This window comes from Mesoplodon bidens (assembly GCF_964165515.1).
Source record: "Mesoplodon bidens genome assembly, chromosome: 11".
Classification (NCBI taxonomy): Eukaryota; Metazoa; Chordata; class Mammalia; order Artiodactyla; family Ziphiidae; genus Mesoplodon; species Mesoplodon bidens.
The window spans coordinates 42,536,624-42,564,253 of NC_138167.1; the positions used below are offsets into that span (position 1 = coordinate 42,536,624).

The 27,630-nt window shown below is 50.5% G+C and overlaps 1 protein-coding gene across 2 annotated transcripts; it reads right to left on the minus strand.

The window, feature by feature from the left end:
• On the minus strand, positions 1–27,472 carry IKZF4 (IKAROS family zinc finger 4). Of its 2 annotated transcripts, XM_081248226.1 has the most exons (8): positions 27,305–27,472; positions 18,200–18,254; positions 10,771–10,875; positions 8,847–9,107; positions 7,889–8,056; positions 5,067–5,216; positions 4,467–4,598; positions 1–3,835 (listed from the first exon to the last, which is right to left on the minus strand). In XM_081248226.1, the coding sequence occupies exons 2-8, from the start codon at positions 18,237–18,239 to the stop codon at positions 3,075–3,077; spliced, it is 1,617 nt and encodes a 538-aa protein (XP_081104352.1). In that variant the 5' UTR covers positions 18,240–18,254; positions 27,305–27,472; the 3' UTR covers positions 1–3,074. The 2 variants fall into 2 exon arrangements, with proteins under 2 accessions (XP_081104352.1, XP_081104351.1); XM_081248225.1 differs by lacking the exons at positions 18,200–18,254; positions 27,305–27,472 and having other exon boundaries at positions 5,055–5,216; positions 10,771–10,892.
• Positions 27,473–27,630: the final 158 nt, after the last annotated feature.

A 27,630-nucleotide genomic window follows, 5' to 3' on the forward strand; every position in this document is an offset into this window, starting at 1 on the left:
TTCAGCCAGTACAGTACAAAACTTACAGTAGTATATCTCCGTTACACAAATATTTACTTACAATATATTACATATACAAAATGCTTTGCAATAAGTCTCAAAAGCTAGTTTAACTCCCCTTGAGAAAGGAGAAAAACTCTTAAAAAAAAAAAGGGTGGGGGAAGGGGGAACCAGAGGAAGAGGAGGAGGTGAAGGGGTAAGGTCCAAGGAGACACCAAGCATAGGCTACAAATGAAACCCTGGGAGAGAGAGAAGAGAGGTGGTATTGCACTTGCTTCTGTGTTTTATTTTTTTTTCTTTTTGTTCTTCATAACTTCTGATTAAAAATATATATTATATATATATTATGTACACAAGGAAAGAAGCTGCCGGAAGTATTACAAAATCCCATCTGCAGCTTGGACACTGACACGAAAAAACAAAGGTCTGGAAAAGTGTCTATTTAGAAATTTTTTTGTGTGGTGTTGATTTTAAATATCAATATAAAAGGAAAACACCTCTTTTCTCCATGTGGGTTTCAATGTATTTTTTTTCTTTTTCTTTAATTTTTTTTTTTTTTTTTATGCAAAAGGCTGCTGGGAGAGAACATGAGGATGTTTGAGGTTCCAGAGCTGGAAGGCTCTGGAAAGTAGGATTTTGTACCTAAGACCCTGGTTAAAGTGCAGTGATGGTCTGGAGAGAGACAGAGTGCCCTTCTCTCCCCTCCTTAGCACCTGGTCTTGCCCTTCCAGTCTCTGCTCTCATGGGCTCAGAGTATGGCCTCAGAGCATAGTCTTTCATGTTCCAGGAGGTTACAGGTGCCAAAACTGACTGGGGGAGGGGATAGGGCACCCTAAGGCTCTGATACCCCAGAAGGGACTAGTCCTTATGAGGTGTCACCAAATACACAGCAGCAGAAGAGGTGGTGAGGGCAGGTCTAACAGGAAGGAAGGGGCTCAATAACCAGAACAGTTGAGGGGAACCCCAGATATTAATCTCAGCTCTGCTGCCATTCTGAAACACGGAGCCAGTTCCCTGGGGTGTTCTCAAGAAGACTCTCCCCTTCTCCAGAGACCACTCTCCTCCCATATGACTCCCCAATCCTCTGCCCTTGGCAGCATCTGTTTATTGCTACATTGTCAAGGAGGAACAGTCAACCCACAGTGCCCCTCCTTGACAATCTGGTTCTCTTGGGGAGACCACATAGTGGGGGAGAAAAGGAGGAAGAAGAGAAATTTTTTAGGGTCTCGCTTCCCATAATAGGGTAAGGTAGACTCTCTTAGAGCCCTTAAGAGCCCCAATCCCAGGGTCTGTTCCTTAGCCAACCTTTTACCATCCCCCTAAATTATCCCTGATAGGGAGTGAGAAAAGTAGGAGGCAAAAGAGCCAATAAGGAAAGGACATGTGGAAAGAAAGATGGAAGGGAAGAGAAAAGGGGAGAAGGGGAGAGAGGGAGAGAGAGAGAGAGAGAGAGAGAGAGGGAGAGAGAGAGAGGGAGAGAGAGAAGGACCAAGTGTTACAACTTGTGAGGTGTTGTGTTTGGTTTTTACTCTTTTTATCTTTAAATATAGAAAAACAGGCTTTGGTTTGAATCTCAAGGAAGCAGAGAATGGGATGGCTGTGGCCTTGGGCAGGGAACTCTTGTAGAAAGAGACCTCCAGTTGCAGTGGAGCTGTATCTCCTCCTGCCCCCTTCTCACTAACTAGGTTACCCAAATAGCCAGGGGTCTCTGCAGTAGCCAGGAGAGTGCCCCCTCCTGCCCTACATCTGGGAACTGAGTGTAGAGGGGGCAGTAAAGGATGACCCCCCAGTTCCATTGTGCCCATCCCATTCTTGCTGGGACAAGAGTGGAATGGGGAGAGGGGCACATGCCCTTGCTCATCCTGGGATAATTTTTGGTTATAGAGAAAATTAGGAGAGAGAAAAGAGACAGTCTTTTCTCCCTGCCACTGATCCTAAGAACAGGGCCCAGGAGCCCGGGAATGAGAGGGTGAATCCTGCTAGGGGGAGAAGAAGAAGGCAGCGTGACGCGGGGGGCTGAGGGTACCCCCTTGTTATCAGGCAGCAACTCACCAGTTTCTCATAGGACAGGGACCACAGGAGCCCCTGAGAGCCCAGGAAGGTCACTAGAGTGAAGAAGTTCGAGAGGTGGGAGAGAAAGAGAAGAATTTTGACCCATTCCCTTCCCTGGTTCCCATTTAGGCACCTGTGGCTCCAAACGTGTCAGAGACAGAGGACTGCTGACCTAGCCTTGGCCCCTGAGAATATAAAATTGGGGCACTCCAAGGAGAGAAAAACCACCACGGAGTAGACGGGCAGTTCGAGGAGAGAAGAGAGAGATATCACATCCTAGAGGCAGATCCTGAATGTGGGCTTTGGGGAACTCGTATTACTAGGGGGATGTCAAGAGGACCCTCAGTCCCATGGTGCCTGGGGAGAATTTCTTCGGCCTCTCCTACTTCCAAATGAGGGATTTCTTCATTTGATCAGGAGTAGTGCAAGCTGCCTAAAGTGAGAGGGCACAAGAGGTATGGAGTACCAGGTTGAAGGGTCCCAGAAAGGAGATATAATGTCACAGAGCTAAGGTAGGGCCAGAGGGAGCTATCAGCATCAAAACTGAAGAATCAGATAATGTAAAAGATGAGGACTTAAATCAAGAAACTCAAGGTCTCTTAGCAGTAAGAGGAGCTTCCTACCCCTGGGGCTGTTGGAGAAAGCCGGATCAAAGAGAAAAATTAGTCCTAAAGCAGAAGGGGACTGTGGGCAGGAAGGTGGGGTGTGGTAGGTGCCTGATATAAGTTAAAAAAAAAAAAGCAAAAGAAAACAAATTATATTAATAAATAACTCAGTGAGTATGGTGGGATGAGAGGAGAAGAGAAAAAGGAGAAACATAAGCAAAAGACCTGTTTCATCACAATGCTTAGATCAGTCAGGGAAGAGGAGGCGCACAGGTGAGGAGGGGTCAGGGTCAGGTGTGAAGTCAGGTAGCCAGTAGCGGGGCTACACAACCCAACTCCTTGGGACGTGATGGGGACAGGGCTAGACTCCTGTAGGTAGGGCAGTGGAGTGGTGGACCAAGGGCAGATGCTTGGTTGCTAGCCCACCTTGTGCTCCCCCCGGACAATGTGGGAAGAGAATTCGTACCGGTCCTGGCTGTGGTAACCACAGATGTTGCACTCGAAAGGGTCTCTGAAGCCATGGCAGCCCATGTGGATAGTGAACATGACATGGTCCAGGAAGAGGATGCGGCAGTGCTCACACTTGAAGGCCTTCACCGGCTCACCGCTCTCGCCCACCACCCGAAGCACTTCCTTGGAGGGGCCTGGGGTGCCCCGCAGTAACCCCTCCTGTGGCTTGGGGTCCTCTTTGGCGTAGGCAGGACTGGGCCGGCCCACCACAATGGTGGGAGGAGGCTGGGGTGGGGGACCCTGAGGGAGGGATACCACTGCCCCAACCCGATCTTCGTGGTTGCTCTCTGTATCTGTGGAGTCCTGGCAGCCATTGCTGGGGGACGCCCCGGGGTCAGTCAGGGGGCCTCGGGCCCGGTAGAGGAGGGGACCTCCATCAGCCAGATCCTCGGGTCCCTCACCTGCTTCTCGGGACCCTGGAAGCTCCAGTCGACCAGGGAGGGGCTGCATCTGAGTGTAGACAGAGCTGATGACGGGTGTAAGTTCTGAGATGCAGTTGGTAGGTGGAAGGCGGAGGGGACGCAGATGTTCTGCCCCCACAAAGGCCAGAGAACCTCCAAAGCCAGGCTCCAGGCCGTGGTGTGCCACCAACTCCACATCCTTCTCATAGCCACCCGAGTTCACATCATAGGGGAGGTCTGAGAGGCTGAAGCGCATCTGCTTTTCGCCTGTGGAGAGAAGGGTCTCAGCAGGGCTGGCTTTGGATAATTCCTAAGCTCCCCCAGGATTACTTCTTCATTTTCTTTCCCCTGGAGATGGCTGTAACATTATTCACCATCCCTCATTTACTTCCCTCAAGGTCAGGTCCTTTGTGGGCTACTCCCTGACTCTGGGCTATAATCTTAGGGAAGGACTCAGCCCCAGCCCACTGGTCTTCAATACTTCCTTCGTTGCTCTCTATAAAGCTCCAGGTCCTTAGAGAGCTAATGACCAGGGCCAGGTCGGGGGACTCCATACACACCTCCTCTCTCTGACTCTAAGGGTCCTTCACTCAGCCCCGTAGACTGAAGTCCTTACTATTTTCAAAAATTGGAAGAGCCTGAGCCCCTGACCCCCTCTTCTTACAACCAACCACCTGGAGAGCCCTCAACTCTGACCTCTCTTCCACACTCGCGAGGGATGCGCTCCCTCTTCACTCCCCTCCTGTTCTGGGGATAGATTCTGAGCACCAAAGACCACCAGACCGCTTTCTTTCCCCCAAGCAAATCTCCAGACCCAGTTGATCTAATGGCTACCAGTGCTCAGATTTAGATGAGCTGTGGCTTAAAGCTGATGTCTCCTCTCCAACTGGACTCTTACCTACAAACTTCTGGGGAGTGGAACGCTTGCGTTTGGTGAGGCTGTTGGCCAGACGATCAATGAAAGTTGGCCTCTCAGAGGATGAGTGCAGCATGGAGTCTGGCACCATCTCCAGGTCCCGTATCTCATCACCTAGTGGGAGGGAGGTGGGAACAGGTAGGAGCAGCTGAGTAGGGGTAGCAGGGGCCCAGCTGCCTTTGCCTGGAGAAAACCAGCAGGTCAGTAGCTAAGTAAGGTCATATCCCATGCCTGGGAAGTGGGGCTCTGCTTACTTCACCCCATCTAGACCTCACCACAGCACATTTCTGATAATTTGGGGACAATTAAATACATGTGGCCCTTGATTGTATACTTCCTTGTACTCTCTCTCTCTCCCATTAGACTGAGGACATAGATCAAATCCTCCCCTACCTCTGGATCTCCCTGCAGTACCCACCACAGGGCTCTGCACCAGCTGGGGTGCTCGGCACATTTACTGGGGTAACTGCCCCTGTTCCATAGACCCCATCCCTTTGTGGGGGTAGGTGCTGGGATTGCCCTTGCTCTGCATTCCCTCCGGCCTTGTCCTCAACTCCCTGATGGTCCTACCTGCAGGCTCACCTGACTGGCCAGCCAGAGCTTGGGCTTCAGTGCTGAGACTCTGTAGGTAGTTGTGGCACCGCTCCTTGTGCTCCTCCAGGGTGCTCTGCTGTTTGTAGCTCCGGCCACAGTAGTTACACTTGTAGGGCTTGCCCACCGTGGGAGAGGAGACTGTGTAGGAGAGAGAAGAGGAAGCACTGGAGTTACTTCTCCCTGTGCCCTGGCTCTGCAAAATCGCCCAGGAGCAAATGTGCACGGGCGTGAGGAGGAAGGGACGTTGCTCAGTCAAGTTCTTCTGCTTGTCTTCCTTTCCCCAACTTCAGCTGCAAACACGGACAGACGACCAAACCTTGGAGAAGAGGGACAACAGGCAGCTATGGAGGAGAGAGGGGACCCAGGGCACATAGCTTTGGACTGTTGGTGGGCCTCAAGATGGCCAGATTGTTGTTCAAGGGAAGGGAGGACCCAGGGACTTTGTAGGGGGTCATCCCTGGCAGGCAGGCTGGCCCCACCCCAAGATCTCAGAGTCTGGGGCCCAGACTGTGGTTTAACCTTTCCATGTGGCAGGCGGGTATAAGTGCTGTTTATCAGACAAGGGGATTTTTTGCTTACGAACTATCTGTTTCAGTTTGGGGGAAATTGGTGGGCTGGAGTGACAGAAACAAGAGCCCTTAGATCTGCCAATGTGGGGAGGGGCAGTTTTCACTGACCTTTACTTGTACTATTACCTCCATCCCTGGCCTGGTTTTACTACTCATTTTTCTTTCTCTCTACACTGAGACACCAAGAGAGCCCTAGAAAAACCATAACTGATAGAGGAATTCTGAGAAGAGAAAAAAAAAAAGAACAGAACAAGAGGAAAGTAAAAGCAAAGAATAAAAGGAAGAGAACACCAACTTTGGGGGTCTTTTTTTAAAAAATAAAGAACAGGTTATAAAGATTTTGTTTCCACTGAAGAAAAAAAGGTTGGAAAAACTGAGATCAACAGTTCCTTTAAAAACAACTTGAGAGATGATATTTGTGAAAGTATCTTGCTACTATTGAGCAGGGACTCAGGAGAAGGTTGTGCAGGGACTCAGGAGAAAGTATCTCCAGAAGGCTGGTAATTGCTACCCACCCCCCAACGCCTAAACTGGGCCTAGTCTCAATCAATCTACTGCCATTTTGCTTTGGCACTGTAAATCCGAGTGGTTGGGGGATGAGATGAATGCCGTGGTCCTCATCCACCCAAGACTCTTGGGGAAATGATCTAACATCTAGGGGAGAAACTCCTTTTTTCCTATGGTGTGGGCTGTGATAGAAAACATCTCACAGAGATGGGATCCAACAGTATATGTGTCTGCTTCTGTCCCTAATAATCTCCTACAGAGCAGCATCCAGTATCCACCCAGCTGGCCCTGCTGTTTTGGTAGGAATTCTAGGGGGCCAAGCCATCCTTGTCCCAAACCAGCAGGGGGAGCCACCCCTTTTCCTCAGAAAAGGAGCACAAGTCCCTGGCACCTGCTGTTAACGGGATTCCAACGAGGCTGCAGAAGAGCTCTGTGATAATAACATCTACCTTGGAATTGTTTTGAGGATCACATGAGTGAGGAGACACACGTGAAATGCTTTGTAGATTATAAAGCATGAATCAATAATGATCCTTCTCCCTGGTTCTCCACATACATAGAGATAAAGAGGTCCCAGCTCCAAAGTGAGAGAATCTAGAACAAGGTAGGTGGCTGGGAGAAGTAGAGGGTGGTAAGGTGATTGCTCTGTCCCTTTAAATCCTGGCCTAGGAGAGTTTAAGAAAAGAGAAAAACAGCAAGGAAGGTTTCCAAGGACAGACCCTACTAATTCTTTCCCCTCTGCCCTTCTTCCTTCCTTTCCCCAATCTTGAGCTCCCTCCTTCCTGCCAGCTCAGCTCCTGGCCTCTTCCCAAGTCCAAGCCAAAGCTTAAAAGTTAGCAAAATGCTTCAAAAGTGCTATCTGTCCAGCTGATTCAGAAAGACGTCGACTCAACCCGCCTTGGCTGGGGCTAGGAAACCTGGTTAGTCCAGTTCCCTGGCACTGTTCCAAACACTGACCTCCAGGCACCCTCTGGATTTGCTGTTGCCTCTGGGAAGGTGACAACCTCTTGGGATGGGAAACAGATATGGGATCCTCTTTTCCTAGGCTTCCTTTCTTCCAGTTTGGGAGGCCCATGGAAATTTTCAGGAACCAGCAGGAAGTCAAGGGGAGAACAGATAGAGGGGGGAGATGCAGATGGTGACAGGTGTGGGGCCTCGGGCACACGGGAGTAGAAGGAGGGGTTTCCCTGGTGCTCAGCAGTGGGGGGTGACGGGGCCCAGAGGGTTCTGGCATCAGCGTGAACTTTAAAAACCAAGTCGGGGGACTTCCCTGGTGGTCCAGTGGTTAAGACTCCGCGCTCCCAACGCAGGGGACCTGGGTTCAATCCCTGGTCAGGGAACTCGATCCCGCATGCCGCAACTAAGAGTCTGCATGCCGCAACTAAAGATCCTGCATGTGGCAATGAAGATCCCGAGTGCTGCAACTAAGACCTGGTGCAGCCAAATAAATAAATAAATATTTTAAAATAAATAAACAAATAAGTAAGTAAATAAAAACCAAGTCAGGGAGGGTGACTGTTGAGAGCCAACAACGTCACCCAGACTCCTTCTTGCTCCCTATTACAGAGGATGGCGGATGTACAATACCCCGTCAAAGAGCCCCAAATCCCCCATGGGGCCTGCTGCCCTGCTCTGTGAGCGCTCTGCCCTCCTCAGTGGCAGACAGTGTAACTCCCCCAATACAAGAGAAGTGGCTGAGCTCTACCTGCTGTGTGTCCCGGTCAGGCCACCTACCCGAGTGTGTGCGGAGGTGGCCAGTGAGCGCATCACGCCGGCGGCAGGCGTAGTTGCAGAAGGGACACTTGAAGGGCTTCTCCCCAGAGTGCAGCTTGATGTGGCGCAGCAGGTTGCCCTTCTGGGTGAAGGAGGCACCGCACTGGTTGCAGTGGAAGGGTCTTTCCCCTGCGAGTGGAAGACAGAGCCCAGACGACCGGGCGTGAGGAACTGTGAAGGTTAAACCTAGTCCCTCACCCTCTGCTTCACCCCACCTGGGGGAAGGAAGGTGCTCAGAACACATTTCTGAGAGGCAGGGCTGTGCCACACACACAAATCCTGCTTTATAAGGACCCCTTGGGAACAGTCTCACTCTGAGATGTGGACTACAGGTGTGTGGCAGGGGGAAGGGCACCAGCCCTGGAACTCTGGGCCAAAGACTGTTGGTAAGAACTGAGCCCCGCAGGTCCCACTCTGCCCCAGAAGTCCGAAGCCCAAAGCCCAGGAAAGCTGGGAAGAGGCTTCTGTGTTCCTTTTTAAAAAAAAAAAAAAAAAAAATCATGAGACAGGGACTTCCCCGGCAGTCCAGTTGTTAAGACTCAGCGCTTCCACTGCAGGGAGCAAAGGTTTGATCCCTGGTCGGGGAACTAAGATCCCACATGCCTTGCAGCATGGCCAAACAAAAAAAATCATGAGACAGAAGGGCCCAAACAATACCCTGTTGGACTACAGGACCCTTCTTGAGGCGACCACACCTTCCCCTCCGTCACCTCCTGAGACAAATACCAGCTTTTCTTTGTAACAACAGCTGAGGAAAGTACCAGGAAGTACAGGTGTTGAGGGAGTCCAAATTTCATCCCCAGACCTTGTTTCATCAGCTAGAAATGGTGCTGGGAGAGACCCTTCCCTTCCTGAGGCTACCCCACTGCGGCATGGCCTCGCAGCGCGGCCTCTGCCTCGGGGCACCTGCTGTACTCACCCGTGTGGCTACGCTTGTGCACCATGAGCACGTTGGGTCCGATGCAGACCATGCCACAGACGTCACACTTGAGCTTGCCATTGGGAAGCCGGATGCCACCAGGGGAGTGAGGCTCTGGCCCGCTTCCATCACAGTAGCCCAGGGGCTCCGACAACGAGTCTTCCACGATCACACTGTCATCCTTTTCCAGGAGCCGCTCATCCGGCCCGAGCAGTCTGCTCGACTCCTCATCGCTGTACATCTCCACCTTGATGGAGTTGGCTGGAGGGTGGAAGGGTGTTTAGGATAGAGACAGGCAAAGGGGGGAACCTGCTCGTGGGCCAGAAAGGCCCTCCTAAAGTCGGAAAGGCTGTCTCAAGCCCTGAGACATTGAGGCTTTAAAAGAAGCCAATCCAGGACTTCCCTGGTGATGCAGTGGTTAAGAATCTGCCTGCCAGTGCAGGGGACATGGATTCAAGCCCTGGTCCGGGAAGATGCCACATGCCGCGGAGCAACTAAGCCCGTGCGCCACAACTACTGAGCCTGTGCTCTAGAGCCCAGGAGCCACAACTACTGAGCCTGCGTGCCTAGAGCCAATGCTCTGCAACAAGAGAAGCCACCACTATGAGGAGCCCCCGCATCGCAATGAAGAGTAGCCCCCGCTCGCCACAACTAGAGAAAGCCCACGTGCAGCAATGAAGACCCAACACAGCCAAAAGTAAATAAAAAATAAAAAATCAAATAAGCCAATTCGGGACTTCCCTGGTGGTGCAGTGGCTAAGAATCCGCCTGCCAGTGCAGGGGACATGGAGTCGAGCCCTGGTCTGGGAAGATCCCACATGCCGCAGAGCAACTAAGCCTGTGCGCCACAACTACTGAGCCTGAGCTCTAGAGGCCGTGAGCCACAACCACTGAAGCCCTTGCGCCTACAGCCTGTGCTCTGCAACAAGAGAAGCCACCGCAGTGAGAAGCCTGCGTACCACAGTGAAGAGTGGCCCCTGCTCACCACAACTAGAGAAAGCCCGCGTGCAGCAACAAAGACCTAACGCAGCCATAAATAAATAAATAAATAAATATTCAAAAAAAGAAAGAAAGAAACCAATCCCCTAAGTATCCTGGGTGGTGATATGGGGTCCTGCTGGGACCTGAAAGAACCTTTTCCTCCTATTCCAACCACCAGGAAAATAGGTTTCAAGAGAAAGAAAGTTGGGGTACATGGGATGTCTTCAGTTACTGGGGAGAGGAGGAGGCTAAGGGGAGCTTTTTTCTCCACTCTCTTGTCATTAGGAAAGATGTCTGGCTTGGCCCTGGGCAGGAAGCCAGCAAGTAACAGTGGCGGGAAAATGGTCCTAGGAAGACCAAGACGGCGGGCTAAAGAAAGAGCAAAGCTGGAAGACAGAAATGGCTCACACTACCCTCCCACCCCATAGGACCAAACACCTTTACTCCCCTCTGTAAAAATCTGGAGAGGGGGATGGAGAAGGGAGGAGCCATTGAGGAGAGAGCTTTGGCTCTAGCTCTGACCTACATTCCTGGCTATTCCAACCATTTAGAGAATGTCACAGATCCAGGGCCAGCTGAGGAGGGGCAGTCCTGGGGACCCTGTCTGGCAGGAGACTGGGGGGTGGTGATGGGGGGATCCTTCTCATCTCTATTTCCTAACTCCAGCTCACGATCATTTCTATCTACTCATTTCTCCAGTTCCAGAATTCCTCTTTGGAGCCTTTACCTTAATCCCACCCGTGCCTCTTTTAATTCCACCCTAGTCACTAGGCAGTGACCATCCACTCTCCTCTCAGAAGTCAGGGAAACCCCGGACTGAGCTCCTGAGTCCTGTTAGAGACTCTGAGCCGGAAACAAGAGGAGGGCAGCGATGGGGAAATGGCTGCCATGGAAGGCGAACTGAGGGCACCTAATGCCATGGAGGGCAGGAGGCTGCACTTACCACTGAGTGAGCGGCTGGGAGAAGAGTGCTGGCTGTTGGGGCTGCTCACTGAGGGCCCCACTGGGGCCCCGAGGAATTCCTTCTCCAGAGATGAGTCCCCGCTACCTTGGAGGAGAGAACAAGAGGGGAGGTGAAGTTGCAGCGCGAGCCATTTACTGTCCATTGTCTAATTTCTTCAAAGTTCAGTTAAGTTTCACAAACATTTATCTCGTAGCCATGTATAAGGCAGTGTTGTATGCCTGGCACCATACCTTGTGCCCTCGCCAGCCTGGGTGCCCGGTGCTGACTTCCACGAGCTCAGTGGCTGCGCCTTGCCCACCCTACCTTCATCTAGGCCTGAGGGGAAGAGCATCATTGCCTGACGTCCACAGGAAGCAGGGCTGGGGCTGGGCGGGCCGGTATGGAGAGGAAAATGGGGGCCTCAGGAGGGAGGTGGTTCAGGACAGACGTTCTTCCCTACTGTTCCTCTCCGGAGCCCCTGACACCAGGTTCGGGATCTGCAGGAAGGGCAGCTGAAATTGTCCCTGAATCTAATGATAATGATAGTAATCATAATAATAGCAGCTAACATTTTAATTAAAATTTTTTTCTTTTATTTTATGGCCACACCGCACGGCACGTGGGATCTTGATTCCCTGAGCAGGGATTGAACCCACACCCCCTGCATTGGAAGCGCGGAGTCTTAACCACAGAACCGCCAGGGAATTCACAATAGCAGCTAACATTAACTGAGTACTTACTACATGCCAGAAATTGTTCTATGCACTTTAAATGAATCATCTCATTTAATCTTCACAACAACTCTGTCAAGTAGGTGCCAATATTATCTTAACTTTACAGATGAGGAAACTGAAGCACAAAAAAAGGCTATGTTACTTGTCTAAGGTCAAGTAGTGGTGGAACCCCAATCTGATCACAAGCAGTAAGCACCCATGCCTTAACCATCACCTGTAGAGCTAATTGGGAGTCACTGTTTCAGGAGGGAAGAGCTGGGCCCATTCGACTTTCTAAAATCAGCAAAAATGTGGCTACTCTAGAAAGCCTCCATCTGATATGATTCCAGTCACATATTTACTACTTGATGTTCCCTTGACAGTGAAATAATCAGTTTATTCTCAATATATTCATTTTAACTTGTTCACAAATTGCTTTGTAAAAATGCTTTTTAAGAGTGTCATATATGTTTTTAAAAATCAGATAACACACCTGAAGATACGAATCATATCTTTAAGAAACATCCCTCCTCCCCACAATCTTCTGCACAAATATACAGGTGAAATAAAACACATGTAGATAAACACACACAGACACGGACACATACCACATATGTAGATACACATAAAGAGAACATACCTATTGGGAGAAACATAGTCATAGCCTTCAACATTATCTGCTAACATGAACATGCATAGATGTGTGCACATAGGCCTAAATATGGAAGACAGACAGAGAGAAAGAGACAAACCCTAAAATTCATCCCTAAAGTCCACCTATTAGTATTTTACCCAATTTCCCAGCTATGCCCATACTTACTTTCACAAAATAAAGATTCCATTATAAAATGGTTGGAGTCTTGGGCCTGAGGCAAGAAATCCGGAACACACCCTCCTGAGGGATCCCTCTCCAGCTTTGGTCAGTGGGAAGAAAACAACCACTCAGGACTTTGGGACCATTCCCCATTCATATCCTCTACTAAAAGTCCCATTTCCCCCACTCTATCCCATCAAAGCCTGAGGAAATTTGTTCACTACCTATCGAAGAAGCCTTATGGCTTGAAACTGAGGTTCCCCAGCTGGGGCTCTTTAGATGAGCCATGGTTATCTAAAAAAAGTTGCCCCATATCAGGACCACACACATATCGTGAAGTGAGCATCTAAGAGTTGTGGGTTGAGACTTGTAGACTCAGACCCAGTTTTAAAATATGTCCTTTCAACTAAGAGCAGTGTTTGCTAAGGTTAGAAGGGCTGAAAGGTTATCTTCTCATTCCTTTTCAAATGTTAGTGCTGACTTGCCCTAAATCACTGGATGTTAGTAATGGGGGAAGAACAGGGCTCTGGGCCCTGGCGCTGAGTCCTTGACCCTAAAAGGATGAGTGAGCTTGCTGGAAATCCATTGCTGGTCCCAGCCTACCAGGCTGAGGCTGCCTCTTGGGGCCTGGGGCTTGATATATGGGGAAAATATCCTTAAAGGGATATCTAGGGACACTAAGGGAAAAACATCCTTTGTGGCTCTCCCTCTCAAGGCCTGGGAACAGGAGGAAGAGCAGTTACCTCCAGAGTCACACCAGTAGTTCAATGGGCTCTTTGATGCCGTTGCCTTCCCTAGGATAAAGGTAAGAGGCAAAACAGGCTCAAGTCTACTTTTATGGGGCTAATACATAAAATAAATCCATTTCAGGGGTCAGAAAGTCTTATGGGGCTCCAGGGATTTTGAGCTTTAGCTGGAAGGTGAAGAGAACTAGAGTCAGATTTAGGAAGTTCAGCAGTTCCTCTCTCAGCCCCAGAAACCCCAGTGAGGGAATTTCAAATGCCTGGGACTCCCAAGAAATCCCAGACTGTCAAAGCCAAGAATTAGGGCTGCTCTCAGGTCTCAGAGAAATTTTCTTGGTCAAAGTCATCACAGATTGGCTGAACCCCCAGAGGGCAAAGCCAAATCATGAGGTTCACATCAGAGGAACCAGGAGGTGGGCAAAGGGCATAAAAGCAGGAGGGAGAGAAAGGAACCAGAGCAACGTCCCACCAGCTAAATGTGTTTCCCACGTTGAGGGGGTCCAGCCCTCCGCTCCTGCTCCCCTTCCTCCATCCCTTCAAAGAGTGGCCTCCTAGGGAAGAGCCGTGAGGTCCAAGAGCCTCCACACTTCTCTGCAAGGGACCTCATCCTAACCGCCTTCCTCTTCTTGACCATGGGTTCCAGGGGGCAGGATGCTAGACTGCTAGCAGGGAAGAGTGGGGTCAGGAGCAAAGAAAGACGCCCATCCCCAGCTCTATTGTGGGAAGGAGGCTGAAGCCCCTCGGATCTCAGTTCCAGGCTGAGGCATCTGCTGCCAGGGCTTCTCTTTACCTCAATTCTTTCTATTGCCCATTCCCACCCCAGCCCGTCTCAGTCAGCATTGGCATTTCACCCCAGGCAGCTCTACATCTGTCCCCAAGGCCTAATCAAGATGTCACCACAAGCTCCCACTGTCCAAGTCGCAGCCTTTGCTTAGCAACACCAAACACCATTTCCCATCCTCCGCAAGTGTAAGGAGGAACGCCCCCTCCCCTGCTATACACACAGCCCCCATCCTCTCCCTCTCCTCAGGCTTGGGAGCTGTTACTGAATTGGCTCCCTAGCCCCAGAGCCCCCCTTCCACCCTCCACTAGCCACCTTCTGCCTGAACTTACATTATCCTTCCCTTGCCGGTGAGACCCTGGGGTGCGAATGCGGCCGCCGCCTTGGAAACGGCGAGGGAGTGCGGGTGGTGTGTGCATGTCTGCGTCTCGGTGGCAGGCAGGGGTGAGCCCAGCCACTCACCTTCCAGGAAGCGTGGATTCCTGGAAGTGAGGGGAACCGCCGTCATTTCGCAGGCAGCGACAGCGGCACGGTGAGCAGGGGCCCACGGCTGCAGCCAGCAAGAGCTCAGCCCAGGGTGTGTGTGTGAGAGTGTGTCTGTGTGTGTGTGTGTGTGTGTGTGTGAGAGAGAGAGAGAGAGAGAGAGAGAGAGAGAGAGAGAGAGGGAGAGAGAGAGAGGGAGAGAGGGAGGGAGAGAGGGAGAGAGGGAGAGAGGGAGAGAGGGAGAGAGGGGGAGAGAGAGAGAAAGAGAGAAAGAGAGAGAGAGAGAGAGAGAGAGAGAGAGAGAGAGAGAGAGAGAGAGAGAGAGAGAAAGAAGGAGCAGCACGGCTTGGATGTGCCTGGGGAGGGGCTGGAGAGAATGTGTATGTGGTGATGGGGGCTAGGCTACAGCATCTCTTTCTCAAGCCAGTGAAGGGCTGGGGTTGGGGAGTCCACAGGGAGAGAGGCAGATGCCGTTGCCCTCGTGCCCAGCAGACAAAGAGGAACTGCACAACAAATGCCTGAGAGAGACATGAGTGTGTGCAAGAGAGAGAGAGATGGATGGGCCCACAGGGTTGGGGGAGAAAGGGGGGCCCCCAGGGAAGGCCCAATCCTCTGCCAGCTGGGGAAGCCAAGGCCTCAGAGGTCATGGGGCCCAGGACAGCGGGCAGCTTCAAGGCTCTCAGATCGGCAGAGAGCCCCTCCCCCACAGAACTCAGGCTCTCGTATCCCTCCTTTCCTTCCTCCTCCAGGAGGGAGGTCGCTCTCCAGATCTGGGGACTGACAGCCTCCCCCTTTCCAGCAGCCAGAGGGCCCTGCACAGTCTGATCTCAGGCTCGTGTTGCTCTGTGGCCCTGAGCCCTTTCAGATTCCAGGCAAAGTACTGGTATAGTCTCCCCACCTCCCCTCCCCTCCGGTGCCCCTGGGGCCCCAGCAGCCGACAGCCCTGGCTGAGTCCGCCCTCTATCAAGACAAGGCCTCTGCTCCCTTCCCTTCCAGAGGAGCTGCTCACTGACGTGCTGACCTACTTTGGAAGACGAGATTTTCTGATTCCAAGAATTTGGGGGTGGGAGGGGCCGTGAAACTTTGGGCTGTCTACCCCTGGATCCCTTTCTGCCAAGGTTCCCTTAAACATTTCACAGTCCCAGAAAACTTGGGACAAGCACTGCTCAGTCAGTTAATTGCACGAGCTGCGTTTGAGCTCAGTTTCCCTTGAAAGATAGGGAATGGGGGTGGGGAGAGCACCTGTGTGGTAAATTAATGGATTCCTCCTTTCTCCCCTCTCTTCCCCAGGAGGGAATGATCTGCACCTTTAGAAAGAGATAGGGGAAGAAAAGGCAGATTTTCTGAAATAGGTTCTGTGCGGTGGGAAAATCTCTTCGAAGAACAGGAGAGATACCCCCTTCATCAACTGGCCAGGCAAGTGAAGGCCCCCAGGTGTGGAGGCGGAAGAGCTGTGATGACCATGAGGGGGCCGCCGCGTACTTTAGGAGGGGTGTGCACTGCAGCCTTTCCCACTGCTTCCACATCAGTCCGGGAGAGAAGGGTCAGCTACGGGCACTCAGGCACCCCTCCCGTGAACTGTCTCAGCCACGCCCAGTCCTGCAGGGGCTGCTTTTCAGTGCTAATGTTAACCCTGCCTTGATTTTCCCCTGTCCCTCTCTAAGGTACAATAGCTGCTGACATCTAGAATTCTCAAAACACAGATGAGGGGTTTCTGGCCTCCACTTTCATTCAAAAACCATCCTGTGCAGAGGACTCTTATCTAGGAAGGGCCACCCTGCTGAAAGCAGGGAAAAGCTTGGTTTCATAGCACAGTGAAGCCAACACCCTCAGAAGTTTTCCTCTAATATCCAACATTCTCCAGAGATAGGACTGAAAAGAGCTCCATGGGATTTCCCTGGCCGGCTTCCTGGCTTCTCATTTGCCTGCCTTAGGGCAGGGACTTCATCTGAGTGTTCCCCAGCACCAGTGCAGGGTCCTGAGAACAGGTGTTCCTCAATAGTGGTTTTCTGAATAGGCTTAACTGAGCAGGAGGTAGGAGGATTGGCTGGTTCCTCAGAAAGGCCATGACTTTAGTTCCAATAAAGTCTCTTTCAACTAAATCAGTCCACTTGATCCCTGTTACTCTGTCCAGCATGTAACAGGTATCAAATGCCTGCTGTACCCATTCCAACGCCTTCCCTCCTTAAATGAGAAAGGGGTCAGAGTCAACTTCTTACCTTGACATTATGCAGGTGTTGTCAATGACTCTCATATGTGTGTCTGACCCATCTTGCTATCTCCCTTAGCGCATGCCCATAATTCCTCCATTGGTCCCACTTTAAGGTAAAAAAATAAACTATAGGTCATTTCTACAATGGTGCCTGGATTGCTGACGGGGATACGCATCACCTTAAAACCCAATTCTGGCTTCCCTTACCTCTTACAATCATTTCCTGCCCTAACATTCTAATGGTCCAAAAAATGATTCCTTCCATCGTAGAGACAAACTCTGTCTTAGGCCCTTTCCTACACCCTCAGAGAGAGAGCCGGATGAAGTTTCTCCTTTCTTTTCATCTTGTGAAACTCTAAGAGGATCCTGATTACTTTCATATCCCTAAAAGCCACCCATACTACAAGCAGTGATCTCTTCTGCCTCAGTAAGAGTATTTGGCAGGTATAAAAAGCTACGACGGGGGCTTCCCTGGTGGCGCAGTGGTTGAGAGTCCGCCTGCCGATGCAGGGGACACGGGTTCGTGCCCCGGTCCGGGAGGATCCCACATGCCGCAGAGCGGCTGGGCCCGTGAGCCATGTCCGCTGAGCCTGCGCGTCCGGAGCCTGTGCTCCGCAACGGGAGAGGCCACAACAGTGAGAGGCCCGCATACCGCAAAAAAAAAAAAAAAAAAAAAAAAAAAAAGCTACGACGTTATGATCACGGAAAGGATTGGAGGAGAATTGGGCTCTCTACCTCTCCTTCAAAGGTGTAAGCTCTTGGCCCACTGGCTGAATTCAGACCATAGATAAATTTGGCTTCTTGCCCCATGGAACATTTTTTAAAATATGGAGTTATTATTATTATTTATTATTTTATTTTATTTTTGCGGTACGCTGGCCTCTCACTGTTGTGGCCTCTCCCGTTGCGGAGCACAGGCTCTGGACGCGCAGGCTCAGGGGCCATGGCTCACGGTCCCAGCCGCTCTGCGGCACGTGGGATCCTCCCGGACTGGGGCACGAACCCGTGTCCCCTGCATCGGCAGGCCGACTCTCAACCACTGTGCCACCAGGGAAGCCCTGGAGTTATTATTTTTAAATGGAGACATTTCATATAAAATCCTGATTTCTGATTTCTTTTGAAAAGCTAGAAGTTTTGGCCATACTGGATACACATTCCCACATGGCAATGCCTGTTGGACCCTGCAGAGCTGCTGCTCCTTGAGGTAGGACATGTGCTCTCCGGTCCATGACAGTCCCCATCATTCTCTTCTGCTCATTATCCAAAGCCAGTTCACTCTTTTACATACACACCTGGCCCCTGCAGGCCTTTGAGGTTTGAAACCTGGCTCCGCTCTCTACCTGGCTGGGACAGGATGTCGTGTTTAGCTGGTGACCTCAGAGCACAGAAGGAATCTTATCTTCCTTCTGTCTCTGTTTCAAATCAGTCCTCTCTCTAATAGTCTCCACTCATATTCCTCTCCTATTTCCTTCTCCTACTCCTATCCTCCAAGATGTCTCAGAAGAGAATCACTTTATAGGGAATGTAAAATGACCAAAATAAATGCACACTACCAAGAGTGAGTGACAGCTCTGTGACCAGGGCACTCAGAGGTCCTGTGCTAGGCTGAAGGTTCTCCACTCTCCTCCACAGGAGAGCATCTGCTCCCAGCCCCTTACAAACAGAATGCACAAGAGGGCATACCAGACACATAGGAGCGGCCATTGCTGTCTTCTATGTCCATCTTAGAGAGATTCTGCTGGAAGAGAAAACAGCTACTATTAGAAGCCAGATCTGGAAAGGGAGTAGGTTTTTCTCTAACATTCTGGAGTTAGCAAGAACCCTAAAGGATCACTTAAGTGCGCTCTGACCTTATCCTAAAGAAGCAAAACCTCATACTTTGTCCTGGAGAGAAAGACGATGTGCCCTGACTTACAAACCCCAGGGTCTCCTCCAACCCCCAACTTCTGCAGCCTTCCCTGGTCTCTCGGGTGGAAACACTGTCTTATTCTACGCTGGTCCCTGATTGTGTTGTTTGGAACGTAGACCCTCTCCCTGTAAGTGGAGCTGATGGTGTAGGAAAGGAGACAGTTTACAGCTCAGCTCTCATGAGGCAAAGAAACAACCCCATAGAGGCTCTAAACCTTGTTAAGGATGGGGTAGTAATAGGAGGAAGAAGCTAGATTCAGTCATTCAAGGGATACTTTTTTGGGTGGAAGGACGGAGGGGGACAGGAAAGTAGAAGATAGAGGAGAGCAGCCCACCTCAAGTTCAGAGAGGAATCCTCTACTGAAGGTGTAATAGTCAAATTAAACCTTTAAGTGTTTTCCCCCTTCTTGTCAATTACTTTGCTATGTTTATTTTTTTTAAAGGGGAGTTGGGGTGGGAACCTGAATTTAAAATGCAGGTTACTCTATTTGAGTGAAGGCAAACAGTAATTGGCAGTAGAGTATTAAACAATCAAGAACTGAGGATAATTAAAAGTGATAATGTGTTGCAATGAATTATCTCAGGAGCCTGTGGGAGGAGAAAAAAAAACCATTCTATTTGGTGGAAATTTACATACATCCAAAATTGCTTTCACCAGTCATCTCATGAAAAATAAATACCCCAGGGGCAGATTTTGGGGAGCTAGAGTGGGGCGAGGGAACAGCCTGAGCTGCCACCTGGATTCTTGGTCTCTTTGAAGGATCTCACTGAGGCAGATGGATGGAAATCTGGTTTGCTGGTAATACTATATTGATAGAGGTGGGGATGGGGGCTCTGGAGGGCACACAGGGGAAAAGTGTCTAGCACCCTGTCTCCCTCTCACCACACTCCAAGTCATTCTTGTCTAGTGCTGAGAGACATCATACTCTAAAAAGGCTCATGAGAGGGCCTCCCTGGTGGCGCAGTGGTTGAGAGTCCGCCTGCCGATGCAGGGGATACGGGTTCGTGCCCCGGTCTGGGAGGATCCCATATGCCGCGGAGCGGCTGGGCCCGTGAGCCATGGCCGCTGGGCCTGCGCGTCCGGAGCCTGTGCTCCGCAACGGGAGAGGCCACAACAGTGAGAGGCCCGCATACCGCAAAAAAAAAAAAAAAAAAAAAAAAAGGCTCATGAGAAAGCCTGACACACGGGCTCTCCTTCACTTCGCAAAGCAGCTCTCCCTAGATTTCATTAGAGGGATTTCTAGTCTCACCTAGGACACCTGGAAGAAATAATTCTCCAAGTTTATTTTCAACTCCTCTTTTCTTGACATCCTCCCCGGGATGGACTGAGCTTTGGGACCACACTGCTAGACCAAGCCACGGTAAGAAGCGGTTCCTTGAAGGTTCCCTTAGGGGCAATGATGAGAAGAGCCCAAGTCCACAGTGGTTAGTGAACTCATACCCTCTGGAACTAGCCGTAGAATTTGCGGTGGTCAGAGATGGAAATACGAGGGAACATGGTCTGGTACTCATGGGGCCCCTTTCATTTCTTAATCATCAGCTCCATAATTGCCCTTTGGGATTTTGCAGAGCTCAAGATGCCACACGTGACTTCTCTCACACCTCCGACCCCCCAGTGCAGGAGAAGCATGAGTGAGTAGGTTTGTCCCCATTTTCTGCTTGGAGAAACTGAAGTTCAGAGCGGCTAAGTGACTTGTCTCAGGGCTCATAGTGAGTCTGGAACAAGGAAAAGAACCCAAGTCTCCTGCCTCTCTGAGGTGTGCTTCCTTTCAAAAGCCAGGGTACTCAGGCCCTCATGGATCTTCTTGCTTTTCCCTGGTTCTAACATCTTTTCCTTTGGTGTGATCCCCGTGGGAGTGGGGTCTGTTACTTAAAAAGTAAGAGCAGGGACTTCCCTGGTGGCACAGTGGTTAAGAATCCACCTACCAATGCAGGGGACACGGGTTTGATCCCTGGTCTGGGAAGATCCCACATGCCGCAGAGTGACTAAGCCTGTGCACCACAACTACTGAGCCTGTGCTCTAGAACCCGCGAGCCACAACTACTGAGCCTGTGTGCCCCAACTACTGAAGCCCATGCGCCTAGAGCCCGTGCTCCACAACAAGAGAAGCTACCACGATGAGAAGCCCACACACCGCAATGAAGAGTAGCCCCCGGTCACTGCAACTAGAGAAAGCCTGCGCGCAGCAACGAAGACCCAGCTCAGCCAAAAATAAATAAACAAATAAATTTATTTATTAAAAAAAAAGTAAGAACAAATTGAGCAGGCTCTATGGGGAGAAATATCCTAATGCGACTGTGTGTGTGTGTGTGTGTGCGTGCGCATGGGTGTGTATGAACTGGGAGCTAGACAAGCACTAGGTGGGCAGAACAGTTGAAGCACAGCATTCAGCTATGCTGAGTACTGGCTCAGGAAGTGCATCTCACTCTTGGACACCTGCCCAAATGGCCCCAAAACAATTTCCAGAAGGGTCTGAAGGAGTTGTTTTCTGAGTTGGACTTTGTTCCTAGAAGTAAACTGAGCTCTTCTGCTGCTTAATTTTTCTTAACAGGTGCTCCATGACACATCTTGGGCAAAATCAGTCTTTAGCTATCTCCAACTGGTTTAAATGCCAAGTTGGTAGCCCTGGGAGTGAGACCGGACTGAGATTCTGCTGTTCCCGATCCTGGTATTCTGAGAGCCAGGAGCACATCAGGAGATGTACTTTACTGTTTGCTCAAGTCTTCAGGCAGCATATCCCTCTCCACCTTCCCACTCCCTGCCCCTCAAAGAACCTTCTCGCCTGCCTGGCCTGCCAGGCAGATCTTAGTGTCTCCTTAGAGGATCTGGGCCAAATTAGGCAGTGCCAACTGGAGACACACCACAGCGGGAGGAGGCATAAAGAGGGAGAAGTTAGTGACACAAGACAGGTTTGGTTCAAAGATCTCAAAAGGAAACTGGTTTTATAGCAACACAGACACTATTCAGTGATGGACGTAGGCACATATGTACTGTAAATTCAGTTCAGTGAGCTGAATACAAAGCAACTAGAAACAGCCAGCCTCCCAATTCAAAAGGAAGTATTTTTATGAGGAGGGAGGAAAGGTTGGTCATTGTAACCTGAGACAAAGACTTTCTTCCCTGTTCTTTTGAATGCATCTGGCACCATAATAAGAATCCTCCACGGCCCTGGCTTTCTTCCATCAACATGATATCGCATTTAAACAGGAATGGGCAGGAATGGGTATCCCTTCCAGACAGAAGATTTCCCACCACACTTCCTGAGAAGCAGCAGGTGAGACCAATCCAAGGTCTGACTTCCAAGGTCAGGCATCAGCTACCACCCTCATCTCCCCTTCTCCACAAAAACGTTCGCACAGCTCTAACTATTGGTGAAAAAAATATCAGAAAGTCAAGTTTTCTCTATATAGTGGCTCTGAAAGCCCGAAAGAATATGGACATCACAAGTAATTAAAGCTCTTCAAATCCTCCAAAGAATCCTGTTTGATCCAGTGAAACTCCAAAATTGGAATTTAAAACACACTCCATGTGGCTTAGTGGGTAGAAAGGTAGTGAGGAGGATGTTGTTGGGAAAGAGGGTGAAAGTGGGGAGAGGGGCAAGGATCCATGCCATTCTTTTGGTTGCAATAGGGAGGAGGGGAAATTTTTTTCTCTGGTCTCTTTTAGGATCTGGGATCTGAGGTGGAGCCCAGTGATTTTTAAAAAAAAATTTTACTGGGGTATAGTTGATTTACAATGTTGTGTTAGTTTCAGGTGTACAGCAAAGTGAATCTCTTATACATATATCCACTCTTTTTTAGATTTTTTTCCCATATAGGCCATTACAGAGTCTTGAGTAGAGTTCCCTGTGCTATACAGTAGGTCCTTATTAGTTATCTATTTTATATATAGTAGTGTGTATGTGTCAATCGCAATCTTCCAATTTATCCCTCCCCTCCCTTACCACCCTCCCCCGGTAATGATAAGTTTATTTTCTACATCTGTAACTCTATTTCTGTTTTGTAGATAAGTCCACTTGTAGCTTTTTTTAGATTCCATATATAAGCAATATCATATGATATTTGCCCAGTGATTATGAACAAGACAGATCTTCCGACCTGCCTGGGATTGAGCAGTGCAGGTACTAGAAGTGGACCAAACCCAAGCATCATCCTCTCCTGTCTGTGCCTTCCTGAACTGAATAAAATCTCAGCAAAAATCATGTTGGAATCACAAAGCTGGCTCTGCTCTCTTATCAGGACTTTGAATAACTGGGGAGGGGGAAAGGGTAAAGGGTTGAGAGAAGAGGTGGAATTAGGTATTGTCTGCAACCTGACTACACGCCCCTTTCCAGGAACCAGACCTAGACACTGAGCGATTTGCAGCTCTGAAGTGATCTTTAGGGTCAACCTAGTGCCCTCTGAAGGAAACCCACCAACCTTTTCTCAGCTTATGTGTCTGTATTTACAGCAGAAAGATCTGACTCATTTTCACCAGGTTGTAGATAGTGACCTGTTTACTTATAACACAGACGAGGACAGCTCAGCTTAGTTATCCAAGTGCTTGGGGAGCAGTGTGGGGGGATGAATTCCCAGGTCACCCTAGGAATGGCCAGTCTCTAAAATAAGAAGGGGTAAGAGCTGGAAACACAACACCTGGGCAGTGGGAAAATATCACCTCATTGTCTCCTTTTAGCTCTCAGTTGGATGCATCTTTTCTCTTGTTCTTTGTGCTTCCCTGGCCTCCCCACGTAGACTGCGGAAGAGAGAGAAGGCTAAGGTTTATGGGTGGGAGGAGAAACAATCTCACCCCTCCCATGTCTCATTTCAGGACTAAGGAAAGGGCCGAACTAAACAGTTTAAATCACCAGGTGTGATGCACATGAGATGATACTTTCTGGGGTTTTTGGGTATACCCTTGAGTATATAAGCCCTGTGTTTATAGAAAGGCTCCACAAGGTCACTGCTGTTCAGCTGTACCTTTTGGCAGGGGTGGGTAAAGTAGAGCAGGGAAGTTCAATTTGGGTTTTTTTTTTTTTTTTTTTTGCGGTACGCGGGCCTTTCACTGTCGTGGCCTCTCCCGTTGCGGAGCACAGGCTCCGGACGCGCAGGCTCAGCGGCCATGGCTCACGGGCCTAGCCGCTCCGTGGCATGTGGGATCTTCCCGGTCCGGGGCACGAACCCATATCCCCTGCATCGGCAGGCGGACTCTCACCCACTGCGCCACCAGGGAAGCCCTCAATTTGAGTTTTATAAGTTTTGAAGCCAAAGATGCCCAAAACAGGGTTTACTATCTCAAGTGAAGTTTGAAATGACATGGAAGTCTCAATTAACTATTCTGATCGGGGTAGGGTGGCAAAAAGGTGGAAGAGACAGAAACAATTGCCTTTGGTGGCAGTCCTGGCCAGAAGTCCCTAATGCATGGTGACCAAAAAAGCTCACTGTTGTTTGGGCCAGGAAGATGTTTTCAGGCTCCTCTGCTAACAAGGAATCTTGCTCTGACAATCCAATTTAGTAAAGCCTCTGTTCATTTGGAGGGTCTGGGACAGAGGTGCTCCAGGACCTGGAGAATCTTGGAGCGAGAATGGAGTTGAGAGATGATCTCCAATCTTTTGGTTTTAACAGAAGAGTTAAACTAAGCCCAGAGTCACCTATCTGGTTAGTGATAGTAGTAGGACAAACAGAACCCACGTTACCAGTCTGGGCTTCTTTATCCTACAGCACAAAATCAGATCTTGCCATAGCAAGGTCTGGGGCTCCTCTGCTTGCCTTCTTTCTTGGGTGATTAAATGAACAGTTTTTTTTTGTTTTTTTTGTTTTGTTTTTTGCGGTATGCGGGCCTTTCACTGTTGTGGCCTCTCCCGTTGCAGAGCACAGGCTCTGGACGCGCAAGCTCAGCGGCCATGGCTCACAGGCCCAGCCGCTCTGCGGCATGTGGGATCTTCCCGGACCGGGGCACGAACCCGTGTCCCCTGCATCGGCAGGCGGACTCTCAACCACTGCGCCACGAGGGAAGTCCAATGAACAGTTTTGGGGTCTCCATCTTAGTGACTTAAGTCCTTGAACTACAAACACAGGTCTATGGATGGGAAAAGAAATAATCCTCTCCCTCCCATGTCTGTTTTCAGAGATTATGGGCCTGAGGAAAAAGCCAACCTAGACTCTCACTAAATCTCTTTAATGTAGGAACAGGGCTCCTTGGATCAAGGATTAGACCAGCATACGTATTCCAGCAGAGTCTGCAAGGTCGATGACCCTTGGGGGGGACCAGGCCATTCATATCAGCACTACCCTTTCTTACATGCTTTCCTCTGAAAGACCTTGAACCTGTCTCTCTGTTTCCAATACAGAGTCCCCAACTTTTCTGAGAAAAGGAGGCAAATCAAAGAGCCTGGAATTCAGAGGTTTCTCCAGCAGGGTCAAGAGACCAACAAAGGGAGTCCCTTTGCCTGTGGCATTGTCTATACCCACAGGGTTCCACACTCCTATTTGTTCCTACGGAGTGAAATGAGGCTAGAAATACCTGCCCTACAATAACTTTTTGTTTTTCCTTGACTATTTTTTTTTTTTTTTGCGGTACGCGGGCCTCTCACTGTTGCGGCCTCTCCCGTTGTGGAGCACAGGCTCCGGACGTGCAGGCTCAGCGGCCATGGCTCACGGGCCCAGCCACTGTGCGGCATGTGGGATCTTCCCGGACCGGGGCATGAACCCGTGTCCCCTGCATCGGCAGGCGGACTCTCAACCACTGTGCCACCAGGGAAACCCATTTCCTTGACTATTTTGTGTGTGTGTGTGTGTGTGTGTGTTGAAGGAAGAAAGATGGACAGTCTGGGAGGAAATAATTTCTTTGTGGGTGTTGGGTGGGGAAGGTAGGATAAAAGGTGGGATAATGTTCCTCCCATGCTGGGAAGTACTAAGCATGTACTAAGAGGAAATAAGGAATAAACTTTCAGTTGCATTTTCCACTGGAAAAAAGTCCGGACTTATTTCTGAGCCAAGTCCTCCAAACCTACTGAGAGTAAGGGGATTGCCTTGGGTGTGAAGGGAGGACACGTGGGCGGGGGCCAGGCGGGAAGAGGGTCGCTGGGTGGGTTGCGGCCCAAGGGAGGAAGGGGAAGCTACAATTGAACTAACTAACTGCACTCAGTGGGCAACAAAAACATTGTTTTGTGCTTGAGACATCAGCATCTATTGAGTAGGACAAGATATAATTCTGAAGCTGCCAAATTGAGGGCAGCTCCCACCATCCTGGGGCCCATCCCAGAAGCTCCACTGAGACCTCTCCTGCTTCCCAATGGTAAGGCTATTTTCTTCTTTAAAGACTTTATTTTTATCTCAGGAGCCACTCTTTTGACAGTTCTCATGACCCAGGGAGCAGTCTGGATTCTCTGAATTAGGCTGTAAGTGGGGAAGGCTGAAGTCCCCTGCACACCACAGAGCAAGATTCACTGACCTACTGGCAGACCCATGAGGAGATGAGGAATTCCCAGCTGGGCATTTCACATACCCCTACCAAATAAGATGCTACACCCAAAGGGTGTCTGATGTGGCCTTTTATCTGGTCTTGTCCTCAGAATCTGAGTTATCTTAAGTGGAAATATTCTAGGTAGTCAGACACCTGCTTTTATTGCTTCCTAAGGACATGGACATGTACCTTCACCCAGACAAAGTGAACAAGTAGCATTAAGGGGAAACAGCCAGGCCTCAATAGTCTGTTGCTTGGCCATGATGTCGGAAGGCCTAGAGCTGACCTATGAGCAAGTCACAACCATACCAAGCTCACCACTGATGCTTTGAGGGCTCGGACTGGGGAGACTGGAGTATACCTGGAGCTATCAGACATGTAAGTGGGGGTGGATGAATCACAACAGTAGACAGTTTTGCTTATAGGAGAAGGGACAGAGGTGAAAGAAGGTGTGCAAACTTTGACCCAATGTGGTTGGTAATACATCAAATCTTCCTAGAAGCAGAGTCAGTAAATTCATGACCTTGGAGGGGGAAATGGGGTACCATATTTCCTAAACGTCTCATACCTAAAGGTCCATGTTCCCATTAAACATTGTCACCAGACAGGACCAGTCATAATTAAAAAAAAAAAAAAAAAACACGGATAGAAATCAAACAGTGAGAATCTACAACTACAAGGGGGAAGACAATAACTGGGGATGGGGCTGCGTGAGGAGGTACAGAGAAGGCTGTTTTAGTTTAGACCTGCTTCCCAAGTCTGTTGTACCCTCTGGTGGTCTGCCCCAGGGCTTCCTCTGTGTTTCTTCCTTAGGGCTCCTATGCAATGAACCTCTTCCTTCCCAACCCTGCTTCTCAGGTTCCCTGGACTTCTCACCCTACATAGTACCCCAGACAGCACTTTTCGCTCCACCCTAAGTTTCTTCTCTACCACATGTTTCTCCCACTCTGCTCACTGCCTCCCAGTCTTCCCACTTAGGCCTGTATCTTTCTCTCTAACCTTCTTGACCCACACCTTCCCCCCACCCAACCCCGCGCCGCCTCTCGCTTCCTTGCCCAGGTACCCAGTCTAATTCTCCTCTCTCCGTCCTGTCCTTCTGTTCTACCCCAGCTGTCCTGTCCTTCTGTTCTACCCCAGCTGTACCCCACGAAGGAGCCTCGCGCACATCAGCTCCCGCCTGTCCTCGGTCCTCTGCCGTGACCCATCTCCCGCTCTTTTAGGACGCCTAGGTCCCTGCTACGTCCCCCTCAAACCTGTGGCCTCGCGCCAACCCCCTCATGCCAGCTTCCTCCCTTGGGCCGCAACCCACCCAGCGATCCTCTTCCCGCCTGGCCCCCGCCCACGTGTCCTCCCTTCACACCCAAGCCCCTCAGGCCCCGCCCCGGCGGCCGAGGCCCCGCCCCTCGCGCTTCGCCCAAACCCCGCCCCTCACTCACCTGAGGCAGCTCCGCGCGCGCGCAGGCTGGGCGGGAGAGGGAGAGGGTAAGGTATTGGGGGAGAAGGGGGCGGGGCGGCGGGGGTCCCCCACTCTGGCCCGGGCGGCCCAGTGCGGGGGGAGTGGGGTCACTGAGCCGGCCGCAACCGGGCCGGAGGCGGGACCCGGGCGCTCAGAGGCGGCGGCGGCTCCATCTCCATCAGCGGCTTCACCTAAGGAGGGACGGGCCCCCCCCATAAACCCCCCCAGCACGGTTGTCCCCCCTCCCCCGAACAACTTCCGGCTCCGCCACCAGGCGACAGGCGGCGTGGCTGAACACCGAGCGCC